The sequence below is a fragment of the Pristis pectinata genome, chromosome 37 (assembly GCF_009764475.1).
Source record: "Pristis pectinata isolate sPriPec2 chromosome 37, sPriPec2.1.pri, whole genome shotgun sequence".
Classification (NCBI taxonomy): Eukaryota; Metazoa; Chordata; class Chondrichthyes; order Rhinopristiformes; family Pristidae; genus Pristis; species Pristis pectinata.
Genome location: NC_067440.1, coordinates 11,659,473 through 11,682,779, shown reverse-complemented (window position 1 = coordinate 11,682,779; position 23,307 = coordinate 11,659,473). Strand labels below are relative to the sequence as shown.

The 23,307-nt window shown below is 50.4% G+C and overlaps 1 protein-coding gene across 1 annotated transcript; it reads right to left on the bottom strand.

Moving 5' to 3' along the window:
* Nucleotides 1–478: 478 nt before the first annotated feature.
* Nucleotides 479–23,172, bottom strand: wrap53 (WD repeat containing, antisense to TP53). The gene is made up of 11 exons (XM_052044871.1): nucleotides 22,980–23,172; nucleotides 18,651–19,284; nucleotides 15,533–15,631; nucleotides 12,174–12,282; nucleotides 10,903–10,991; nucleotides 8,638–8,728; nucleotides 6,905–7,037; nucleotides 5,449–5,657; nucleotides 3,874–3,977; nucleotides 2,431–2,574; nucleotides 479–1,227 (listed from the first exon to the last, which is right to left on the bottom strand). Exons 2-11 carry the CDS (start codon nucleotides 19,103–19,105, stop codon nucleotides 1,026–1,028), a joined length of 1,635 nt encoding a protein of 544 aa, XP_051900831.1. The 5' UTR covers nucleotides 19,106–19,284; nucleotides 22,980–23,172; the 3' UTR covers nucleotides 479–1,025.
* Between the last annotated feature and the right edge of the window lie 135 nt (nucleotides 23,173–23,307).

Sequence of the window (23,307 nt, the reverse complement as noted above, 5' to 3'; positions counted from 1 at the left end):
TTCTGTGCCGCGGGGCAGTGGGGAGAGCTGCTGGCTCCCAGCTCCAGAGGCGCGGGTTCAATCCCCACCTCCGGTGATGTGTGAATGTGTGCAGTTCACACACTGTTCCGTGGGCTGATTGTTTCCTTCGTGTGTGGATGAGGGGTAGGATAGGGGGAGAGAGTTAGGGGTAGGATGGGGGGGAGAGTTAGGGGTAGGATGGGGGGGAGAGAGTTAGGGGTAGGATGGGGGGGAGAGAGTTAGGGGTAGGATGGGGGGAGAGTTAGGGGTAGGATGGGGGGGAGAGTTAGGGGTAGGATGGGAGGAGAGAGTGTTAGGGGTAGGATGGGGGGGAGAGTTAGGGGTAGGATGGAGGGGAGAGTTAGGGGTAGGATGGGGGGAGAGTTAGGGGTAGGATGGGGGGAGAGTTAGGGGTAGGATGGGGGGGAGAGTTAGGGGTAGGATGGGGGGGAGAGTTAGGGGTAGGATGGGGGGGGAGAGTTGGGGTAGGATGGGGGGGAGAGTTAGGGGTAGGATGGGGGGGAGAGTTAGGGGTAGGATGGGGGGGAGAGTTAGGGGTAGGATGGGGGGGAGAGTTAGGGGTAGGATGGGGGGGGAGAGTTAGGGGTAGGATGGGGGGGGAGAGTTAGGGGTAGGATGGGGGGGAGAGTTAGGGGTAGGATGGGGGGGAGAGTTGACGGGCGTGATTGGGGGGGAGAGTTGAGGGGGAGTTGATGGCAGTGTGGGGAGGATGGGTTACAGGGAGAATCAGCAGGGGAATGGGGCCGGATCGATCCAGTGTGCTAAAGTACAAATACAAGATGAAGGAAGTCTCCGAGGGATCCAGATCGTGTAAGAAAACATGAACTAGGTTTCCGGTGGGGAACAAAGTAGGAAGAATTCAGATGGTTTGGAAATATAAAGTAACTGATGGTTTCCAGAGTGGCTGGGATCCAGAAGGCAGCTGACTGACGGAGCTGATCTCAGAGAATGGTACAACACAGGACGAGGCTGGGTCTGCCCACACTGCCGCCCATCAGGGCAGGTCAGTGCATCTCCAACACGGAGCTGTCGGGGTGCAGGCGGCTCCCTGCTGTGGCCGAACACAGCCACAGCTTCACCGAGTTCTCGGCCCGGGTGTTGCGGTGGGTCATCAGGATGCCGGTGCCCTCATCCTCGCTCTCCGCCGGCTCCGGGAACTTGCGCTGGCCTGAGGTCGTGGCCAACACAGGCAGGTAAGGGTGCAGGCTGTGGGGTCAAGGGGGGGTCTGGTCAGCTGAACGGCACAATCATCACGTGCATTTATGTGGTGCCTATATTGTCCCCAAAACACCTGGCAGCAGAGTCGTCGATGTTTGGCATAGTCGGGAGATGCAGGGAGGGGACTCCAGAGCTCGGGGACCCAGACACCAAGAGGGTTGAACTGTGGGAATCAGAAACTGGCGAGAGGGCAGAATTGCAGAGCTGGAGGGGGTTACAGAGAGAGGGATGGGGGGGGGGTGTTAGAGGGGGAGAGGTGCGGGGCCGGAGGGGGTCACAGAGACAGGGAGGGGTGTAGGGGCCGCGGGGGGGGGGGGGGGGGGGTTACAGACAGGGAGGGGTGTAGGGGCTGGAGGGGGTTACACAGGGAGAGGTGTAGGGGCCGGAGGGGGTGGACGTTACAGAGACAGGGAGGGGTGTAGGGGCCGGGGGTGGGGGGGGGGTGGGCGTTACAAGAGACAGGGAGGGGTGTAGGGGCCAGAGGGGTGGGCGTTACAGAGACAGGGAGGGGTGCAGGGGCTGGGGGGGGGGTTACAGAGACAGGGAGGGGTGTAGGGACTGGAGGGGGTTACACAGGGAGGGGTGTAGGGGCCGGGGGGGGGGGCGGGGGATATCACAGAGACAGGGAGGGGTGTAGAGGCCGGAGGGGATTACAGAGATGAGGGGAAATCTGAAAAGCCAGACTTTTTTTTTACATCTACATCCGGTGGTCGGTGATGAGTCAGATGGGGGGGGGGGGGGGGGGGGGGGTGGTGGGCAGAGCCATGCAAACTATCCGAACCTCTGCAGTCAGGAGCCTGAAGCAGCCACACCAGCCTTTCCTTCAGCGTCACTGGACATCCTATCCCCGTCCACTTCCATCACACTGATGGGTCCGCGATACTGTCAGCCCCTCCACCTCCACAACCCCTCTTCCCCCATGATCCACCTCTCCCCCCCACCCACCATTTCCCCATTCCGCCTCACTCCCCCCATTCCCCTAATCTGTCTCCCTCCCTCCCACCCCAAAGTCTCTACCCCACCCCCAATTCTGTCTCCCCCCCCATTCCGCCCATCTGTCTCCCTCCCATCCCCCAGTTCTCACAATCCATTCTCCCCCCACCTTTGGTGATCCCCTCCGCCCTCCCCACCCGCCCTGCCCCCGGGGCTGCACCGCCCTCCCCCTACTCCCAGTGCCAGCGCCCGACTCACCTAACCCCGTTCACACAGTCCTGCTGAGTGTGGAACTGCAGGAGCGGCTCCAGCAGGGAGTCGGGTCCTCCGTCTGGCGGCAGGGTGGTGTCCCACACCGAAACCGTTCCCTCCGTGTTCCCACTGATGACATAGCGGCCGGAACTGCGGAGAGACCAGGACCTGTTCAGGCAGCGGCTGGGACCCCCCTTTTGCTGCAGCAACCACCGCACAGGAGTGAGTGACTTAATGCAGTGACCTACCGCTCCTGGGCAGGGGGTGGCTGCAGTCACACACGGACTCTGAGCTGCTGCCTGGTTACAAACCAGCTGGGAACTCACTGAATCGTGGAACAGACGAGGGGCTGAAAGGCCTCCTGTTCCTAAAATGCAAATTACATTCATAATCTGTATTATATCACTGTCCTCCACTCACTGAGTCTGCTCAAGGAATAGCCTCCCTGTTAACGGTAGGGCCCTGGGGAGTGTCATGGAACAGAGAGACTGAGGGGTACAGGTGCATAGTTCCCTGAAGGTGGAGATGCAGGTAGACAGGATGGTGAAGGCGGTGTTTGGCACGCTGGCCTTTGTCGGTCAGGGCTCTGAGTACAGTTGGGACATCATGTTGCAACTGTGCAAGTCGTTAGCAAGACGGCACTTGGAGTACTGCGTGCAGTTCTGGTCGCCCAGTGTGTTATTAAGCTGGAAAGGGGGCAGGAAAGATTCACGAGGATGTTGCTGGGACTGGAGGGCTTGAGTTGTAAGGAGAGGCTGGACAGGCTTGGAGCACTGTGTACAGTTTTGGTTACTCTGTCTATTGGGAAAGACGGGATTAAACTGGAAAGAGTACAAAGCAGATTTACAAGGATGTTATCAAGACTCGAGGGCCTGACTTACAGGAAGAGTTTGAGCAGGCGAGGACTTTATTCCTTGCAGCGTAGGAGGCTGAGGGGTGACCTTAGGGAGGTTTATAAAATCATGAGGGGCAGAGATAAGGTGAATGGCCACAGTCTTTTCCCCAGAGTAGGGAAGCCTAAAATTAGAGGGCAGGAGGTTTAAGTTGAGAGGGGAAGCATTTAAAGGGGACCTGAGGGGCAAGGTTTTCCACACAGAGGTTGGTGGGTGTATGGAAAGACCAGAGGAAGTGGGTACAATTACAACATTTGAAAGACCTTTAGACAGGGACATGGTTAGGAAAGGTTTAGAGGGATATGCGCCAACACAGGTAAATGGGATTAGCTGGGACAGACATCTTGGTCGGCATGGACGAGTTGGGCCAAAGGGTCTGTTTCCATGCTAGAGAACTCTGTGACTGAGTTGTTGACTGGAGTTATTTGCTGTTCACGAAGATGCTGCTTTACAATACACTGTTTGATCATCATACGTCTAACAGACACAGGTGGAGAGGGGAAATAATAGTCATCACCTGACCTACTGAGCAGGAAAGAGTTAAAAGAATACTCACAGCTCCAGGTCAAAATACATTCGCTGATTGGTGGTTGCTGAGCGTAACATGGAGAACAACACCTTCCCGGGCTGTCGAAGATCCCAGCACAGGACTTCTGGATCCTTGGGGAAACAGGAGGTTAGGCAGAATAAGCTGTGGGAAAAGGTGGACGATGGGCAGCCAAGGTTTTCACTTGGCAAGGCTCTGGGGAGTTAGCAGGCCAGTGGAGGAAGACACAGGAGACCACAGGCTGGAATCTGGAGCAACACATAAAGCGCTGGAGGAACACAACAGGTAAGGCAGCATCTGTGGAGGGTAGTGGACAGTCGATGTTGTACTCTCCAGATGAAGGGTCTCAACCTGTGACATCGACTGTCCACTACCCTCCACAGATGCTGCCTGACCCGCTGAGTTCCTCCAGCTCTGTGTGTTGGGCCAGTAAAGGAATCTGCCTTGGGTTACAGCTGTCCATTAAACTGCTTAATGGAGTACAGTCCATACAGTTAGGAGGAGGCAGTTCTGCCCATTGTCCCAATGGTGGATCTTTGAGAAACGTGTTCATTCTATTCTCCTGATTCTTTTTTCAAGCCTTAATCCAATTCCCCTTTGAAGTTTCCTCATGAGCCTGCTTCACTGTCCTCTCAGGCAGAATAGACACCACAGAGCAGTTCCCATCTCCTCTCCGGTTGTTTTACCAATTAACTTCAATCTGTCCTCTTTGGTCCCCAGCCCTGTGATAATGGGAAAAGTTTTGACCTGTGTATTTAGCCCAAATTCTCCCTGATTTTGAACAGTTCCATTTAATCTCCCTTTAACCTTCTCTGCCCCAAGCATAACAATTCTTTGGCCTCTCTAAGGCTTTGATGTCCTTCCTGAAGTGCGGAAGGCAGAATTGGCCACAATACTTCAGACACCACGGCCAAGAAAGCTCACCAGTGCCTCTACTTCCTCAGGAGGTAGAGAAACTTGGCATGTCCCTCACCAATTTTTACAGATGCACCATAGAAAGCATCCTATCTGGATGCATCACGGTTTGGTAGGGTAACAGCTCTGCCTTTGACCACAAGAAACTGCAGAGAGTTGTGGACACAGCCCGGCACAGAAACCAGCCTCCCTTCCATGGACTCTGTCTACATTTCCCGCTGCCTCAGTAAAGCAGCCAGCATAATCAAAGACCCCACCCATCCTGGACATTCTCTCTTCTCTCCCCTCCCATTGGGCAGAAGATACAAAAGCTTGAGAGCACGTACCACCAGGCTCAAGGACAGCTTCTATCCCGCTGGTGTAAGACTATTGATAAGATGGACTCTTGACCTCACAATCTATCTTGTTATGGCCTTGCACTGTATTGTCTGCCTGCACTGCACTTTCTCTGTAGCTGTTAAAACTTTATTCTGCATTCTGTTATTGTTTTCCCTTCTACTACCTTGATGTACTGATGTGATGAAATGATCTGTATGGATGGCATGCAAAACAAAGTTTTTCACTGTACCTTGGTACGTGACAATAATAAACCAATTACCAATGCAGTTTAACCAGCGACACACAGAAATTCCTGCACGAACTCTGACCAGACACTCGTTCCTTGCTCACCTTCCGACCCCCGCTGTACAGCAGGTTCCCATCGGGTGAAAACACCACGTGCGTCACCCCTCCCTGGTGACCCTGCAGGATGCTCAGCACAGTCCCCTCGTCCCGGGTGTACAGTCCCACTGTCTTTGAGTAGGAGGCACAGGCATACAGATCCTGCTCGGGGCTGAAGGCGATGCACGAGATGATCCCGGTTTGGCCCTGCTTCTTTGCTGCAAGGGAAAGCTGGTGTTGAAGAGCTGCTGCAAGTGGCTGCCATTGAGTTCAGGCAAGCAGTTTACTGAACCGAACTATGCTGCACTCACTGCATCCCACTGGAGAAATAACCCTGCTTTTGTTCGGAGGCTTTGCTGCGGTTACAGTCACGAGCTGAGCATCCCTGCTCATGTCACACAGAGAAGCTGACTCCAACGCACAGGAACGCAAGAGGCTACAGAGAGCAGTGGGACTCAGCCAGTTCCATCACGGGTACAGCTCTCCCCACTGTGGAGGACGTCTACAAGAGGCAAAGTCTCAAGAAGGTGACATCCATTATCAGGGACCACCACCATCCGGGCCGTGCCCTCTTCTCCATGCTGCCATCAGGCAGGAGGTACAGGAGCCTGAAGACCCACACCTCAGGGTTCAACAACAGTTTCTTCCCCAACCAACTTGAAAAACCCGAACACTATCTTGGACCTTATTTTTTCTTTCTCTCAACACTTAGATCCCTCTGAACTTCACTCATTTGCGGTCTCTCTCGTGATTGAGAGTTTATTTAGGCTTTTAGAAATGAGGCCTTTGTTTAACGCGTCATCCAAAAGTCAGCCCCTCCAACAGAGTGCTCCTACAATACAGCACGGGGAACACTGCTTTAGACTTTGTGCTCAAGTTGACTTTATAGAGGTGTATAAAATCACGAGGAGCATAGACAGGGTGAATGCACTCGTCTTTTTCCCAGGGAGAGGGAATCAAGAACTAGAGGGCATAGGTTTAAGGTGAGAGGGGAGAAATTTAGTAGGATCCTGAGTGGTAACTTCTTTACCCAGAGAATGGTCTATACCTGGAACGAGCTGCCAGAGGAAGTGGTTGAGGCAGGTACAATAACAACTTTCAAATACATTTGGATAGTAAAGGTTTAGAGGGATATGGGCCAAACGCGGGCAAATGGGACAAGTTTATATGGGAATCTTGGTCGGCATGGATGAGTTGGGCTGAAGGGCCTGATTCTGTGCTGTATGACTCCAAGTCTCCAGAGACGGACTTGGCCACTAACTTCCAACTGAGAAGTGGACAAACTGGGCCTGAGGGTTAACCCAAGTGTGTTAGATACTGATGGCATCTAAAACAGATCAACAATATAGTTTTATACGGTGCAGGGGTTGAGGAAGATGTTCGCATTCAGAACTGAAGCACAAGCAGCTTTTTATCAAATTGAGCCCCGTTCACACTCCCAAGTGTGGGAATCCCAAGAACGTACCCATCGTTGGCCTCTTCTCACACTCCCGGCCCGGGCGAGAGGTCTCGAACACCCTCACCATCTTGTCGAAGCCGCAGTAGAGCTGGGACCCGTCGGGTGTGAAGCAGAGGGAGTGAGCAGACGTCAGCTCGTCCTGCAAACAGCAAACGCACGCTGAACCGACACCTGGTGACGTGGGTGGGGGGATCAGGTCAATGACCGACACCCTGCAGTGGACAGGTTATCAGGTACACTCCACCGTGGCTGGTCAGCTCCCTGGACAGTGAAGACAGGGCTCACCTGCCCAGCACTGCCACTGCTCTGTGACACAACTGGCTCCCCATCTTTCCAAGCCACGCTTCTAAGATGGTTGTGCTTGTTTTCCCTCCATTGCCTTTGCCCTCCCTACTTCTAAACTCCAGCCCTACAACCCTCCGACCCTTCACTCCCCTGTAACCTCCTCCATCCCTACAACTCTCCAAGCTCTCCGCCCTCCCTCCTCTGTAACCATCCCTACAACCCTCCGAGCCCTCCACCCTCCCTCCCCGTAACCTCCTCCATCCCTACAACCCTCTGAGCCCTCCACCCTCCCTCCCCGTAACCTCCTCCATCCCTACAACCCTCCGAGCCCTCCACCCTCCCTCCCTGTAACGTCCTCCATCCCTACAACCCTCCAAGCTCTCCGCCCTCCCTCCCCTGTAACCTCCTCCATCCCTACAACCCTCCGAGCCCTCCACCCTCCCTCCCCGTAACCTCCTCCGTCCCTACAACCCTCTGAGCCCTCCACCCTCCCTCCCCGTAACCTCCTCCAGCCCTACAACCCTCCGAGCCCTCCACCCTCCCTCCCCTGTAACCTCCTCCAGCCCTACAACCGAGCTCTCCCCCTTCCCTCCCCTGTAACCTCCTCCAGCCCTACAACCCTCCGAGCCCTCCACCCTCCCTCCCCGTAACCTCCTCCAGCCCTACAACCCTCCGAGCCCTCCACCCTCCCTCTCCTGTAACAACCTCCAGCCCTACAACCCTCCGAGCCCTCCGCCCTCCCTCCCCGTAACAACCTCCAGCCCTACAACCCTCCGAGCCCTCCACCTTCCCTCCCCGTAACCTCCTCCAGCCCTACAACCCTCCGAGCCCTCCACCCTCCCTCCCCGTAACCTCCTCCATCCCTACAACCCTCCGAGCCCTCCTTCGATTGCAGCTTACTGGCTGTACACAACTTAATGTCACTCTGTTGTGGGTGACCACTCCAGCAGAGAGCTGGCCGACTTTCCCCTCCTGCGCCCAGACTCCCCCACTCTCCCTTGGAGAGGTCGATGTCATAGAGAGATCCCTTTGGCCCACTCAGTCCATGCCGACCAGTCCATCACCTACACACCAGGGCAAACTTACAGCGGCCAATTAACCCGTGGGAGGAAACCAGAGCACTCGGGGAGGGGAACCCCATTTGGTCACAAGGAGAATGTGCAAACTCCACATACAGACAGCGCTGGAGGTGGGGATCGAGCCCCATCTCTGGTGTGTCTCTGCCACCTGAGCCAAAGGCGCAACTACCTACTATTCCTCTGCAGGGGCTTCACAGCCGAGTGTTGACAGACAACCAGCAACGGTGACCCCAGGCAGCTTGCCTGCACTCCCCAGCCCCAATTCCCGTCCTTGCCCAGAATGGAGGCACTGCCCCAGAGAGGCTGACACCAGCTTGCAGGGAAACGCAGGCTGGCAACTCTGCTGGGTAAACCCACGGGGTGGTGGGGACTTACCAAGTGGTTGTAGGGCCTGAAGGTTGCCCGCAGGTCTCCGTAGAAGGCGTCCCAGATGTGAATGGGATTGTCGCGGCTACTGCTGGCCAGGCTGTGAAGGGAACAGTGACGCGACAGTGTTTAAAGACCAAGCCCTGAGCCTATCAGTGCAGCACACACCTCAGTGGGTCGGGGTTAGTGACCGCGCCGGTTCGGGAGAATAAGCAACATTGAAAACCCACAAGACAAACGGGCAGATGAAGTGCTTAAGGCAAATGTGTGATACTGTCTTTCGCTGCCCAAGGATGTTAGCTTTCATAAGTCATGGGATCAAGTTTAAGAGCTGCGAGGTAATGATGCAGCTCTACAAAACTCTGGTTAGACCACACTTGGAGTACCGTGTCCAGTTCTGGTCACCTCATTATAGGAAGGATGTGGAAGCGTTGGAAAGGGTACAGAGGAGATCTACCAGGATGCTACCTGGTTTAGAGAGTATGCATTATGAGGAGAGACTAAGGGAGCTAGGGCTTTACTCTTTGGAGAGAAGGAGGATGAGAGGAGACATGATAGAGGTGTACAAAATATTAAGAGGAATAAATGGAGTGGACAGCCAGCGCCTCTTTCCCAGGGCACCAATGCTCAATACAAGAGGGCATGGCCTTGAAGTAATAGGTGGGAAGCTCAAGGGAGATATCAGAGGCAGGTTTTTTACCCATGGAATGTGCCGCCTGGGGTGGTGGTGGAGGCAGGTACATTGGTCAAATTCAAGAGATTACTAGATAAGCATATGGAGGAATTTAAAATAGGGGGATATGTGGGAGGAAGGGGTTAAATAGTCTTAGGCGAGGTTTAAAGGTTGGCACAACATTGTGGGCCGAAGGGCCTATATTGTGCTGGACTGTTCTATGATTCTAAGGCATAAAATGCAGAAGCAGGAATTTTCTGCTCAGTTTGTACAACACACCAGCACAGTTCTGGTCACCACAATACAGTAAGGACGTGATAGCAGAGGAGGCTTACGAGGATGTTTAATTATTGGGACGTTATGTTGCGGTTGGTGAGACTGCACATGGAGCACTGTGTACAGTTTTGGTCACACTGCTGTAGAAAAGACGTCATTAAACTGGAAAGAGCGCAGAGAAGATTTATGAGGATCTTGCCGGCCCGAGTTATAGGGAGAGGTTGGGCAGGCTAGAACTTTATTCCTTGGAACGTAGGAGATTGAAGGGTGACGTTATAGAGGTGTATAAAATCATTAGGAGTACAGATAGGGTGAATGCACACAGCAAAGGGGAACTAAGAATTAGAGGGCATGGGTTCAAGGTGAGAGGTGAAAGATTTAAGAGAGATCTGAGGGGCAACTTCTTCACGCAGAGGGTGGTGGGTACACGGAACGAGCTGCCAGAGGAAGTGGTTGAGGCAGGTAGAATAACAATATTTAAAGGACATTTGGATAAGTATATGGATAGGAGGGGTTTAGGGGGCCATGGGTAAATGTGGGCAGATGGGCCCAGCTTGGTGCGCACCACGGTCAGCACGGACAAGTTGGGCTGAAGGGCGTTTCCATGGTGTATTACTGTGACTCTATGAGGAGAGACCATCTAGGCAGGGCTGTTTGGAACAAGGACAAGAGAGGGGAGATTTAACTGAGAGGGATCTGTTTCTATCAGCAGAGAGACTGATAGTTAGGGGATATGGATTTAAGGTAATTGGTTTATTATTGTACCAACATACAGTGAAACATTTTTGTTTGCATGCCATCCAGACAGATCATTCCTTACGCAAGTACAGGGAGGTAGTACGAAGGGAGAACAATAACAAAATGCAGGAATATAGTGTTACAGAGAAAGTGCAGTGCAGGTAGACAATAAGGTGCAAGGGCCACAACGAGGTAGATTGTGAGTTCATCTTTATCGTACAAGAGGTCTGTTCGAGAGTCTGACAACAGCAGGATAGAAGCTGTGTTAGAGGAAAATAATTTTTACCCAGAGGACAATGGTGACGCGGAGCTTTCTCCCCGAAGGGACTCTTGTTAGATATGAGAAATACCTGGAAGAGCCATGACCTGCAGGGTCAGGGACAGATAACAGGGAAGTGGGAGTGACCTAAATAGCTCTCTGTGAGCTGTCGTAGATATGATGGGCCAAATGGCCGCCATGATTCCAAGGTCGTGGGCAACACAGGAAAAACCTTGTAATGTCCCTCGCACATACAGGAAGTACAATGGTAAAGGCAGGGATAAATCCACAAATAAACACAACAGGTTCAACAACATTCAAAACTTACAAGCAAGTTTCGGGAGCCATGGAGGACATAAGTGGGTACCAGCAATAGTCGTATATAGTATCCCCCTCGGACATCCGCAGTACAGGACTCTGCAAAGACAGGTGGTAAGATCAAAGACCATGAACTTGAAGCACAACAGTGATGTTTCCTCCCTGTTCTCAAAGCCTCAAGTTGTTGCTATCTGGAAAGCTGACTGAAATACAGAAGTGCAAAGGGACCCTCGTGCAGGATACCCAAAGGTTAACCACCAGGTCGGATCGACGGTAAAAAAAAAGCGAGTGCTATGTTGGTATTCATTTTGAGAGGTATAACGTATAAAAGTAAGGAAGTGTTGATAAAGTAAGGAAGTCTATGGGGCACTAGTGAGGCCTCATTTGGAATACTGTGTGCAGTTTTGGGCCCCTTATCTTAGGAAGGATGTACTGATGTTGGAGAGGATTCAGAGAAGATTTACGAGGATGATTCCCAGAATGAAAGGGCTTACATACTATGAGCATTTGTCGGCTCTTGGACTGTACTCACTGGAGTACACTCACCTGAGAAGGATGAGAGAGGACCTCATAGAAACATTTCGAATGTTGAAAGGACTGGACGGAGTAGATGTGGCTAAACTGTTTCCCCTGGTGGGTGAGTCCAGGACTAGAGGGCACAATCTTAGAATTAGAGGGTACTCGTTTAAAACAGAAATGAAGAGAAATTTCTTTAGACAGAGGGTAGTGAATTTATGGAATTCTTTGCCACATACAGCTATGGAGGCCCAATCATTGGGGGCGTTTAAGGAGGAAATTGATAGGTATCTAATTAGTCAGGGTATCAAGGGATATGGGGATAAGGCCGGAAATTGGGGCGAGATAGGAATAGTTCTAGTTTAGCTCATGGGCAGACTCGATGGGCTGAATGGCCTACTTCTGCTCCTTTGTCTTGTGATCTAGTGAAATGAGGGTGGGAACAGATAATTTGCAAAAATTAGTTTATTTACTGGGCTCGTGAGTAGGGGTTGGTGGAACCACTCAGATGGCTCTTTCAAAGAGCCATCACAGGCCTGATGGGCTGAACAAGCTGGATTTGCATCTTGCAGCAGTTTTTGCAGAGTGAAATGTCCCAAGGCACGGGAAAGTGATCAGACCAAATTTCCCACTGAGGCCCGTAAGGAGTTATAAGGACGCGCAGTCAAACAGGCAAATCTCGAGGAGGGAGAGGTTTTGGGAGGGAGGTCTGGAGCTCGACCATCGATGGGCTGACTCAGGAGCAAGAGAAAGGGAAACACGCACCATTTCTGGCAGAACGCTCCACCTCATTTCGTATAGCTCAGAGGGGAGGTTAAAGATTCTCAGCATGTTGTCAGCACTGTTGGTCAGAATACAAGAACCATCAGGGGCCCTAGGGCAAGAAAAGACAGTCAGTGACAGAAACCTCCACTTAACCCTATTCAGCATAACAGCCCCACAACACACTGTAGGAATTTAACAAGCGCAGTCACAGGGGTAAAATTGCACCGAGAAATCTGTTTTATCAACAACAGTGACCGTACAGAAAATAAAACAGAAAATGATGGAGATATTCAGGTCAGGCAGCAACTGAGGAAAGAGCATCTATGACATAGCAACATAGAAAAACTACAGCACAATTCAGGCCTTCAGCCCACAAAGCTGTGCTGAACATGTCCCTACCCTAGAAATTAATAGTCTTACCCATAGCCCTCTATTTTTCTCAGCTCCATGTACCTATCCAACAGTCTCTTAAAAGACCCTATTATATCCGCCTCCACCACCGTTTCCGGCAGCCCATTCCCCGCACTCACCACTCTCTGAGTAATAAACTTACCCGACATCTCCTCTATACCTAATCCCCAGCACCTTAAACCTATGTCTTCTTGTGGCCACCATTTCAGCCCTGGGGAAAAGCCTCTGACTATCTACCCGAACAATACCTCTCGTCATCTTATATACCTCTATCGGGTCCCCCCCATCCTCCATTGCTCCAAGGAGAAAAGGCCGAGATCCCCCTGCTTTCATAAGGCACGCTCCGCATTCCAGGCAGCATCCTTGTAAATCTCCTCTGCACCCTTTCTATGGCTTCCACATCCTTCCTGTAGTGAGGCGACCAGAACTGAGCACAGTACTCCAAGTGGGGTACTGTAGACCTTTCATGAAACACAGGGGTGCATTTAATTTAGAAGGTTAAAGGAAAATTTAATCAAAATATTAAAAGGCGGGGGGAATTATATATGATTGGGGAAGGCTAAGGGGTGGAATCCAAAAATTAGAGCCAGGCCTTTTAGGAGTGAAGTTTGGAAACTCTGCTTCATTCAGAGGGTGCTGGAAGTTTGGAACTTTCCATCATTAATGTTGGCTCAGCCCAGGACTGACAGACTTCTGTTATCTAAAGGTATTAAGGGAAAAGGTGAGCTCCATTCCTGATCAGCCACAATCTCACTAGATGGCAGAAGAGGCTCCCTCTTTATCCCATGTTTCTCCTGTCTGTTGGAGTTAAACGACCTACAGTCTACCCAAAGCTGCCCTCACAGATAACGCCCAGACTAATCACCGTTATCAGAGTGAACTCCAAACACTAGAACATTGAAGGGGGTAGGAAGTGGGGCACAGTGATGGGGACAAGAACAACAAATGACTGAAATGAAGTAGACAGGATACTGGAACACGAAAGCTGCACTTTCTCTGTAACAGCAACACTACATTCTGCATTCTGTTTTCTTTTTACTACCTCGATGTAATTCTGTCTGCATGGCACGCAAAGCAAAATTGTTTCACTGTATCTTGGTACACGTGACAATAATAAACCAATACCGAGTGATTCCCAAGCCATTTATAAACCACTGGTTAGACCTTGAATGTCTAATTTTAGGTACCACATTTCAGGAACGATGTGAAGTGTTTAGAGAGGGGGCAGAGCAGATTTATCAGGAACTGTACCAGGGTGGAGGGACTTGCATTACGTGCAGTCATTCTCCAGAAAAGGTTGAAGGGCGAATTAATGGGGAGGGCTGGTAATTACAGACACCAGGAACCAGAGGTGATAGGAGGAGAAATGCTTAACTATGACAAATGATTATTTTCTGGGAAGTTGTGCTTGAAAGTATCGTTGAGTGCAGTAGTGACTTCTACATGGGAGCTGGATAAATAAATGTACTAAGGAAAAAAGAATTGGCAGGGCAGGGAATGCACAGAGGGAATGGGACCAATCTGTTGTAAAGAGACTGCACAGGCACAATGGGATCAGCAGCTTTGCATCTGGGAGGGTGCATGGAATGGAAAGAGGGCAGTAGACAGACAGAGCAAAGCTTCCACCTCCAAGATGAACGTGACTGAGAAGCTTCCAAGCCGATCTCTGGTGCAGAGCTGTGGGCCTTCGAGCAAGGGAAGTCAAGTCAAGTCAAGTCAAAACGGGAGCTAGATTTTTTTGGAAATAACTTGTTTTTGTACAGCTTCTTCAACACAACCAAAGCTCCCCAAGCTACTTAACATGGGGTTCTCACAAAGTATAATTCTGGGACACAATTAGGGTGGGTGTCCAAACACTTAGAGAGATAGGTTTAGGGAAAGGAATTTTAGAGATTAGAGTCCTGGTAGCTGAAAGCATCATTACCCGACCTCCTCCCTGCTTCTGATGAAGGGCTCTGGACCCAAAATATTTACTGTCTCTCCACAGATGCTGCCCGACCTGTTGAGTGTTTCCAGCATCTGCAGTTATTTGATTTTCACCACTCCCCACTTCAGTGGTAGAATGGTTACAATCAGGGACCCACTGGAGGTCAGAACTGGAGATCTTGTGAGGATTACAGAGCTGGAGGAGGTTACAGAGAAAAGACAGGGTGAGGAAAGAGGATGTATGTTTTAAAATTGAGGACAGGGTGATGAGTGGTTGGGATTTGGTGTACATCCTTGAGTCAGACACAAGAAAAATGATGGCTAATTTTGTGAATGATGATAAACCAAGGGTCAAGACACTGGAGGAATGGGGGAGAGGGAATGGGGGGAAACACTGCCCAGGCATAAGGAGACTTGCGCCTCTCTACTGACCGCAGACTGCCAGACAGCTGAGAGCTCACAGGTATAGAGTACTTGCCGACACCGGTAAGGGCCAGGGTACTTGTCAAGGGCCAAAAGTATTGTAGAATTCCGTAATGATTTCTAAATGGGAGTTGGATAAATATTTAATAAGGAAAAAAATAACTCGGCAGGGCAGGGAATGGTGACGAGCAGACTTCCTGAACCGCTGCAGTCCTGATGGAGGTGCTTCACGAGAAGGACAGCAGTGGATCAAGAAGGCTGCTCATCACCTTCCTTAAGGGCAGTTAGGAATGGGCAATAGATGTTGGCTTTGCAAACTACATCTGAATCCTGAGAGATGAATAAGACCATAACATTTCATTTGTACCACCTTACCTGCTCCTGTCCCTCCCAAAACACTTTGCCCCAGTTCTCCAGAATCGACCCCCAATGCTGCTCTCTGTGTGGATATCAAATCGTGGTCAGATCAGGCGTTTTATCTGTGAAACTATGTGACCATTTCATAGTCCCTGACGTCAGTGTACAGTTTAGAGAGCTGGGCTGGATGTGGGGGGGGGGGGGGGGGACATATTGGGTGGGGATTCCTCTCGGCCACTTACCACTTACATCCTTTCAGGAAGTTTTCTGCCATGCCAGTGTACTCCTCCCAGGCACCCACCAGGAACTGGGGCTCTTGGCTGAAGTCGTACTCAACCTGGCTGCGTACAGCAGAAACAACACGCAGTTACACTCTGCTTGGTGAGGTGATCATCAGTGCACCCAGAACAACGCCGTGCACCTTCAGGTAACCCCCAACCTGCTGGATACCAGCTCTGTGGCCACAGGGGTGTCTGTGTGAAGTCCAGCCATTGTATAAATCACCCAGTACTACAGCTCTGCCCTGCCAAACCAGGGACGGTGTCTGAAGAGAACACTGCAGAGAATTATTGACATTGGCAAGACAGGCAGCAGACTCAGCCGAATTAGATGGTGTGGGTTCAACTCCCACTCTAGTGGCTGGAGCGCGCAAATACAGAAAATGCTCATTGGGTCAGGCAGCACCTATGGAGAGAGAAACAAATTTAATGTGTCAGGTTGATGATATCTGGTTCTCTCTCCACAGACACTGCCCGAGCTGCTGAGCATTTTGCACATGTTCTGTTTTCATTTTTGATTTCAAATTACTCCAGGTCAATGTTACGGGTGCCATCGTGGTGGGATGCTGTACCACCGGAGGCGTTTTTTGGTGGGGGAGGTTCGTCTGCTTTCGTGAGCTGATGTAAAAGACCCCACGGTACGTTTTCCAAGGGAAGCGGGAGAAGCTCTCCAACCTGTTATCCTGGGACAACATTCCACCCCTTAACCAACTGAAACACACAACCTGAAAGTGGTGTCTGTGGGAGCTTGCTACGTGGCTGCCACACATATCCAATGTTTCGATAATGACTACGCATCAAAATTTGCTGTACAACACTTTGGAACTCCCATGTTAATTAAGGATGATATAAAGTGGCCAGTCTGCCTCTTCCCATCCAACCAGAAACAAATTAAAGTTCTAGCTTTTCCTTTAGGCCCACAGTGCCAGTTAAACTAAAAATAAAACCAGACATGCTTTGGCAGCTCGACCACTCCTGATCTTGCTACCCTTTTCATTCCCAGCTCACGCACACGGAAGGGAAGCAGACAACAGACAGCATTCTAGAAACAATTACTTGTTGGGTCTCAGCTAGAGCACCACGTCCAATTGTGAGCACTTCAGGAAGGAGGCCAAGGCCGAGGAGAGGATATTCACCCAGAATGGCCCCTAGGATGAGTGACTGGATGAACGGAGAGACAGCAAAAGTGGCAGCTGCTCTCCTTACAGCTGAGGAGAGTTGAAGGGACATGATAATGGGCCAAATTGCCCTTCCTGTGCTTTGTATGTATTGCAACAATCTGCCAATTCAGGGGCGAGTTTCAAGGTCTAACTGGAGAGTTTAGTTGAATAACAACCTCCAGTTGAGGGTCACTGAAATGTCACACCAACAAAGCCTGCATGTCTCTGCAGTGACCTTGGGGTGCCAGCTGGTGGATAAACAGAAGTGTGCTTTCTTTGCAAGGCTCACTGGAGGGACCTGTCAGAGCTTGTCGGGTGGGAAATCGCGTGAACTTTCACCCCAAAGATCAGGATCCACCCTCTGGTCTGAAGGGCTGACAACTTGTGTTAAAGTCGCAGAGCACAGAAACAGGCCCTTTGGCCCATCTAGTCCATGTTGATCATCAAACATCCATTTGCACTAATCCTATTTAATTTCCCCTACACTGCCATCAACTCCCCCTGATCTAACACTCACCTACACACCTGGGGCAATTAACCCACCGACCTGACTGTCTTTGAGATGTAGGAGGAAACTGGAGCACATGTAGCAAGATCCACAAGATCACACAACAAAGGAGCAGAAGTAGGCCATTCAGCCCATCGAGTCTGCTCCACTACCTCACCATGAGCTAAACTATTCCCATCTAGCCCCAATCTCTGGCCTTTTCCCCATATCCCTTGATACCCTGACTAATTAGACACGTATCAATCTCCTCCTTAAACACCCCCAATGATCAGGCCTCCACAGCTGTATGTGGCAACGAATTCCGTAAATCCACGATCCTCTGGCTAAAGAAATTTCTCCTCATTTCTGTCCTAAATTCTAAAACTGTGCCCTCTAGTCCTGGACTCACCCACCAAGGGAGACAGCTTAGCCACATCTACTCTGTCCAATCCTTTCAACATTCGAAATGTTGATCCATAGCATCACGGGGGTGAACATACCAACTCCACACAGACAGCGCCGGAGGTTGGGATCAAATCCGGGTCTCTGGAGCCGTGAGGCAGCGGCTCTCCCCGCTGCACCACTGAGCAACCCACATAGAAATTGGTTAGAGTGTGTTCTGTGTGCGTAATGCTAGTTTTCTTGGAAGCTGCACAACTGAATTTAGACCATAACATATAGGAGAAGAATTAGGCCATTTGGCCCATCGAGTCTGCTCCACTGTTCCATCATGGCTGATTTTTTTCAACCCCATTCTCCCTGTAACCTTTAACCCCATTACCAATCAAGCAGCAATCAATCTCTGCCTTAAATGCACCCAATGTATTTCTAGGACATGTACCAACTGACCACAACACCTTGCACTTCTACATCACTTTTTATATTGCACTGAAGTCTTCCAGAGGAGCATTATCAGACAAGCATTAACACAGGAGAAACGAATTTCATGTTTCCTTACACGATCTGGCTCCCAGCGACTGTTTCCCTTGGAGAAACCTATCGCATTTCATCTTATGTTTTGTATTTCCTTGGGATATAGAGGGCTATTCGGCCCACTGAGTCCATGCTGGTTCCCATTCTGCCCACTAATTCTCTCTGTAACCCATCCTCCCCCCATCCCCATCAACTTTCTGCCAGATTCTACCCCTCACCCACACATTAAGGGGGCAATTAGCCCACTGACCCCGCACGTCATTGGGATTGGGATGTGGGAGGGAACCAGAGCACCCGGGGGGGGGGTGGTGGGGAACCCACGCAGTCACAGGGAGAATGTGCAAACTCCACACACACACACACACACACACAGTGCCGGAGGTAGGGATCGAACCCGGGTCCCTGGGGCTGTGAGGCAGCGGCTCTACCCGCTGCACCACTGCATATTTTGCGACCATTTCCTCATTCTACGAGGGGTGAATTGTCACGGCGAGTTACTCACTAGTAAACGCTCCCCTCCATGCACTGTTCTGCATCACCTGCAGGCATCGTCTCTCCTTCACACTTGCCACTTCCATCCACCCACTGGGACTCCGGAAAGTCGGGAAGATCCTGGACCCCGTCCGCCCCTTCCTCCGTCACAGACATCTGTGCGCCTCCGTCTCCCGAGGGATCGCCCGGCTCGGAGGTCAGCACCGCCTCGGGGTCAGAGGCTGCTGGGAGGTCGGAGGGGGACGGGGCACCCGGAGGCTCCCCGGACTCAGGGGTCAGAGTGGGATTGCCTTCCCCAGCCGGAGACGGGGGTGCGTCGCCGCATCCCAGCCTGGCGACCTTTGCCAGGGGCTCCCCCTCGCCGGTCTGGCTTCCGGCCGCAGCGAGCGGTTCTGGCGGCTCGGAGCCACGGTTGTCCTCGCTGGCGGGCTCGGGGTCAGGCTCCCCGCAGGTGTCGGTGGCCATGCTCCCGCTGCCGTCAGATCCCTTCAGTGCTACAAGGGTAGCGCTTTTTAAAGTTTTTGGATCGCTTTCTGGAGGCCGTATGCTGGTAGACTGTGGAGACCTTGTGCCGGGGCACCGTATTCATCACAACAGGCGATGGGGGCTCAACCGTCACGGCACTGGACTGAGGCAGCAGACAGCTGGGGACGAGAGAACACATTTGGTCAGTGCACGCTTTATGGCCCCGGAATGGTCTTCATCAGACATAGAAAGTGCAGCGCAGGCAGACAAATAAAGTGCAAGGGCTATTGAACAGTTCCCTTATGAGATGGACTATGACCTCACGATCTACCTTGTTGTGACTTTGCACCTTATTGCACTGCACTTTCTCTGTAGCTGTGACACTTTACTCTGTATTGTTATTGTTTTTACCTGCACTACCTCAATGCACTCTGTACTAACTCTATATAACTGCACTGTGTAATGAATTAACCCGTACAAGACAAGTTTTTCCACTGTACCTCAGTACAAGTGACAATAATAAACCAATACCAAGGTAGACTGGGAGATCAAGAGTTCACCTTTTCTCGTGAGAAGTCCGTTCAAGGGTCTGATAACAGTGGGATAATTGAAATGTTATTGTCGCTTATACCGATACAGTGAAAAACATTTGTTTGTGTGCCATTTAGACAGACCATTCCATACACAAGTACATCGAGGTAGTACAAAAAGGAAAAGCAAAACAGAATATAGAATATAGTGTTATAGTTACAGAGAAACGTAAATGCAGGGAGACAAGTGCAAGGGCCACACCAAGGGAGATTGAGAGATCAAGACTTCATTTTTGTTGTATAGGAGGTCCATTCAAGAGTCTTATAACAGTGGGATGGAAGCTGTCCTTGAGCCTGGTGGTACGTGTTTTCAAGTTTTTATATATTCTGCCTGATGGAAGGGGGGAGAAGAAAGAATGACTGGGGTGGGTGGGGGCTTTGATTATGTTGGGTGCTTTACCAAGGCAGTGGCAAGTGTATACAGAGTCCATGGAGGGGAGGCTGGTGTGCGTGATGGACTGGGCTGTGTTCGCAACGCTCTGCAGTTTCTTGCGGTCTTGAGCAGGGCAGTTGCCGTACCAAGCTGTGATGCATCCGGATAGGATGCTTTCTATGGTGCATCTGTAAAAATCCATACCAAAGACATGCAGGTCAGTGGGTTAATTGGCCGCTGTAAATTGCCCCTGGGACGTAGGTGAGTGGTAGAATCCAGAGAGGGAGAGGCGATGGGAAAATGGGATTAGCATAGGATTAATATAAAATGGGTGCTTGACAGCCAGCGTGGATTCAGTGGGGTGAAGGGCCCAATTCCGTGCTGTATCCATGACTCTAATGCTTACAAAAGGATTCAAAAGGTTAATGATTTGGATTCAAACATAGGGGCCACGATTAAGGAATCTGCTGCATGGATCTCCCTACACTGAGGGAGTAGCCTTGACAGAAGATATGCACCACTTTAAGTGGGCAGCTCACCACCAGCACCTTCTTAAGGGCCAATTCAGGACAGGCAACAAATACTGCTCTTGCCCAGATCCAAAGACAAATGACCACAATTAGCAGCAAGGAAGAAAATTTAGACTGCAGGAATCTACGAATTGACTGGTTAGGTGGACACAAATGAAATTCAAACCAGAGGAGAAGGTAACACTGGGGAGATAAAACCAGGGAACACGTGTTAATTAGTAGGATTCTAAGTAGTGAAGGGGAATCCATTAATCCCCAAAGGCAGCAGGACAAGTAGATATGGTGGCTAAGAAAACATAGCAGCAGAGACTCTGAGGAACAGATCAGAAGGCAGATTTTGGAAGGATGCAAAAATAAAAGGGTTGCTGTCATGGATGATTTCAGCTTCCCTAACATTGATTGGCACCTCCTTAGTGCAAAAGGTCTGGATGGGGTGGAATTTGTTAGGTGTGTCCAGGAAGGATTTCTGACAGGCCGACTAGAGAGGCCTTTCTGGATCCGGTACTAGGCAATAAACCTGGTCAGGTGCCAGACCTCTTGGTGGGTGAGCATTTCAGAGACAGTGACCACAGGTCCATGACCTTTACCATAGCCTTGGAGAGGGATAGGAGCAGACAATATGGGAAAGTATTTAGTTGGGGGAGGGGGAACGATGATGCTATTAGGCAGGAACTTGGGAGTATAAATTAAGAGATGTACTCAGGGAAATGCACAATGGAAATGTGGAGGTTGTTTAGAGATTACTTGCAGGGGGTTCTGGATAGGTTTGTCCCATTAAGGCAGGAAAAGGATGATAGGGTGACGGTACCATGGTTGCCAAGAAATGTGGAATATCTAGTGAAGAGGAAGAAAGAAGCTTACTTAAGGTTTAGGAAGCAGGGATCAGACAGGGCTCTGGAGAGTTACAAGGTAGCCAGGAGGGAGCTTAAGAATGGACTTAGGAGAGCTGGAAGGGGGCATGAGAAGGCCTTGGCGAGAAGGATTAAGGAAAACCCCAAAGCATTCTACTCGTATGTGAAGAACAGGAGGATGACCAGAGTGAAGGTAGGGCCGATTAGGGATATAGGAGGAAACATGTGCCTGGAGTCGGAGGAGGTCCTTAATGAATACTTTACTTCAGTATTCACCTGACGTTTGTGAGGATGGTGTAAAACAGCTGATAAGCTGGAACATGTTGATGTTAAGGAGGAAGATGTGTTGGAACTTTTGAAAAACATTACGATAGATAAGTCCTCGGGGCTGGACGGGATATATCCTCAGTCAGACAGGAAAAGAGGTGGAACTGCAAACTGGCCTGCCCTCTGTAACCCAGACAACAACACAAGAACAGGAGTAGGCCACTCGACCCCTCGAGCCTGCTTTGCCATTCAATATGATCATGGCTGATCTACCCCTGGCCTCAGTTCTGCCGATGTGCCAGATCCCCAGAGCCTGCAATCCCTGAACTTTCAAAAATTATTTTTCTCCCCTCCGTGGACTCTGTCTGCACTTCTCGCTGCCTCGGTAAAGCAGCCAGTGTAATCAAAGACCCCTCCCACCCCCAACATTCTCTCTTCTCCCCCCTCCCATCAGGCAGAAGATACAAAAGCCTGAAAGCACATACCAACAGGCTCAAGGACAGCTTCTATCCTGGTGTTATAAGACTATTGAACGGTCCCCTAGTACGATAAGATCGACTCTTGACCTCACAATCTGCCTCATCGTGGCCCTTGCGCGTTATTGTCTGCCTGCACTGCACTCCCTCTGTAACTGTAAAACTTCATTTTGCGTTCCGTTATTGCTTTTCCCTTGTACTACCTCGATGTACTGATGTGATGAAATGATCTGTATGGATGGCACGCAAAACAAAGTTTTTCACTGTACCTTAGTACATGTGACAATAATAAACCAATTACCAATTTTAATATTTCCAGCAAGCCCACTTCCACTACTCCCTGGGATAGAGAACTCCAGAGGTTCACCACTCTGTGGGAAGAAATGTCTGCATACCTTGGTCTTATATGATTAGCCCCTTATTGTGTAACAATGTCCCCTCATTCGAGATTCTCCCTCTAGTGAACACATTGCGACATCTACCCCATCATGCCTCCTTATCTATTTCAGTAAGGTCACCCATCATTCTTCTAAACTCCAAAGAATACAGACCCAACTTGTCGAGCATCTCTTGCAAGAGCAATCCTCTAATCTCAGGAATTAGCCTGGTGAATTTCCTTTGGACTACTTCCAATGTTACTGTATCCTTTCTTTGGTACAGGAACTAAAACTTGCACCATATTCCAGGTGTTGTCATACCAATGCCCAGTACAGTACAAGTGTGACAAAACTTTCCCATTTTTTTAAACTCCAACCCCCTTACAATCAAGGCCAAGACAAGCACTTACCCCGTGTGCTGAGCACAACTGCAACGGCAAGAATGAGGAGAATCAGTCTGAGGGGCCCTTGTCTTCTTCAGGCAGCAAGACAAATGCATAGAGCGCGAGAAATGATGATTCAATGCCAATGATTAGCTGCCACCAGCCATTTACACAGGCAGGATCATCCAGCAAAGCAGTGCATTCATATCCTCTTATCTTGGTGCCTTAAAGAAAAGAAATTGACCTTAAGAAATATATTTTTTTTGGGACAGCAGTGTAAAGGTTTAGAGTAAGATGCAACGTGTCAAATTCTTCAAGGGACAGATGGAGTAGACTGCTTCCTTCGAGAGGGTTG

Coding starts and splice junctions, on each gene's coding strand:
- wrap53 (XM_052044871.1), bottom strand. CDS start 19,105: ATGGCCACCGACACCTGCGGGGAGCCTGACCCCGAGCCCGCCAGCGAG. Junction 12,283..15,532: donor TTCCTGAAAGGATGTAAGTG/GTAAGTGGCCGA, acceptor TTCTTGCCCTAG/GGCCCCTGATGGTTCTTGTA. Junction 1,228..2,430: donor GACTGTGTGAACGGGGTTAG/GTGAGTCGGGCG, acceptor TTGACCCCACAG/CCTGCACCCTTACCTGCCTG.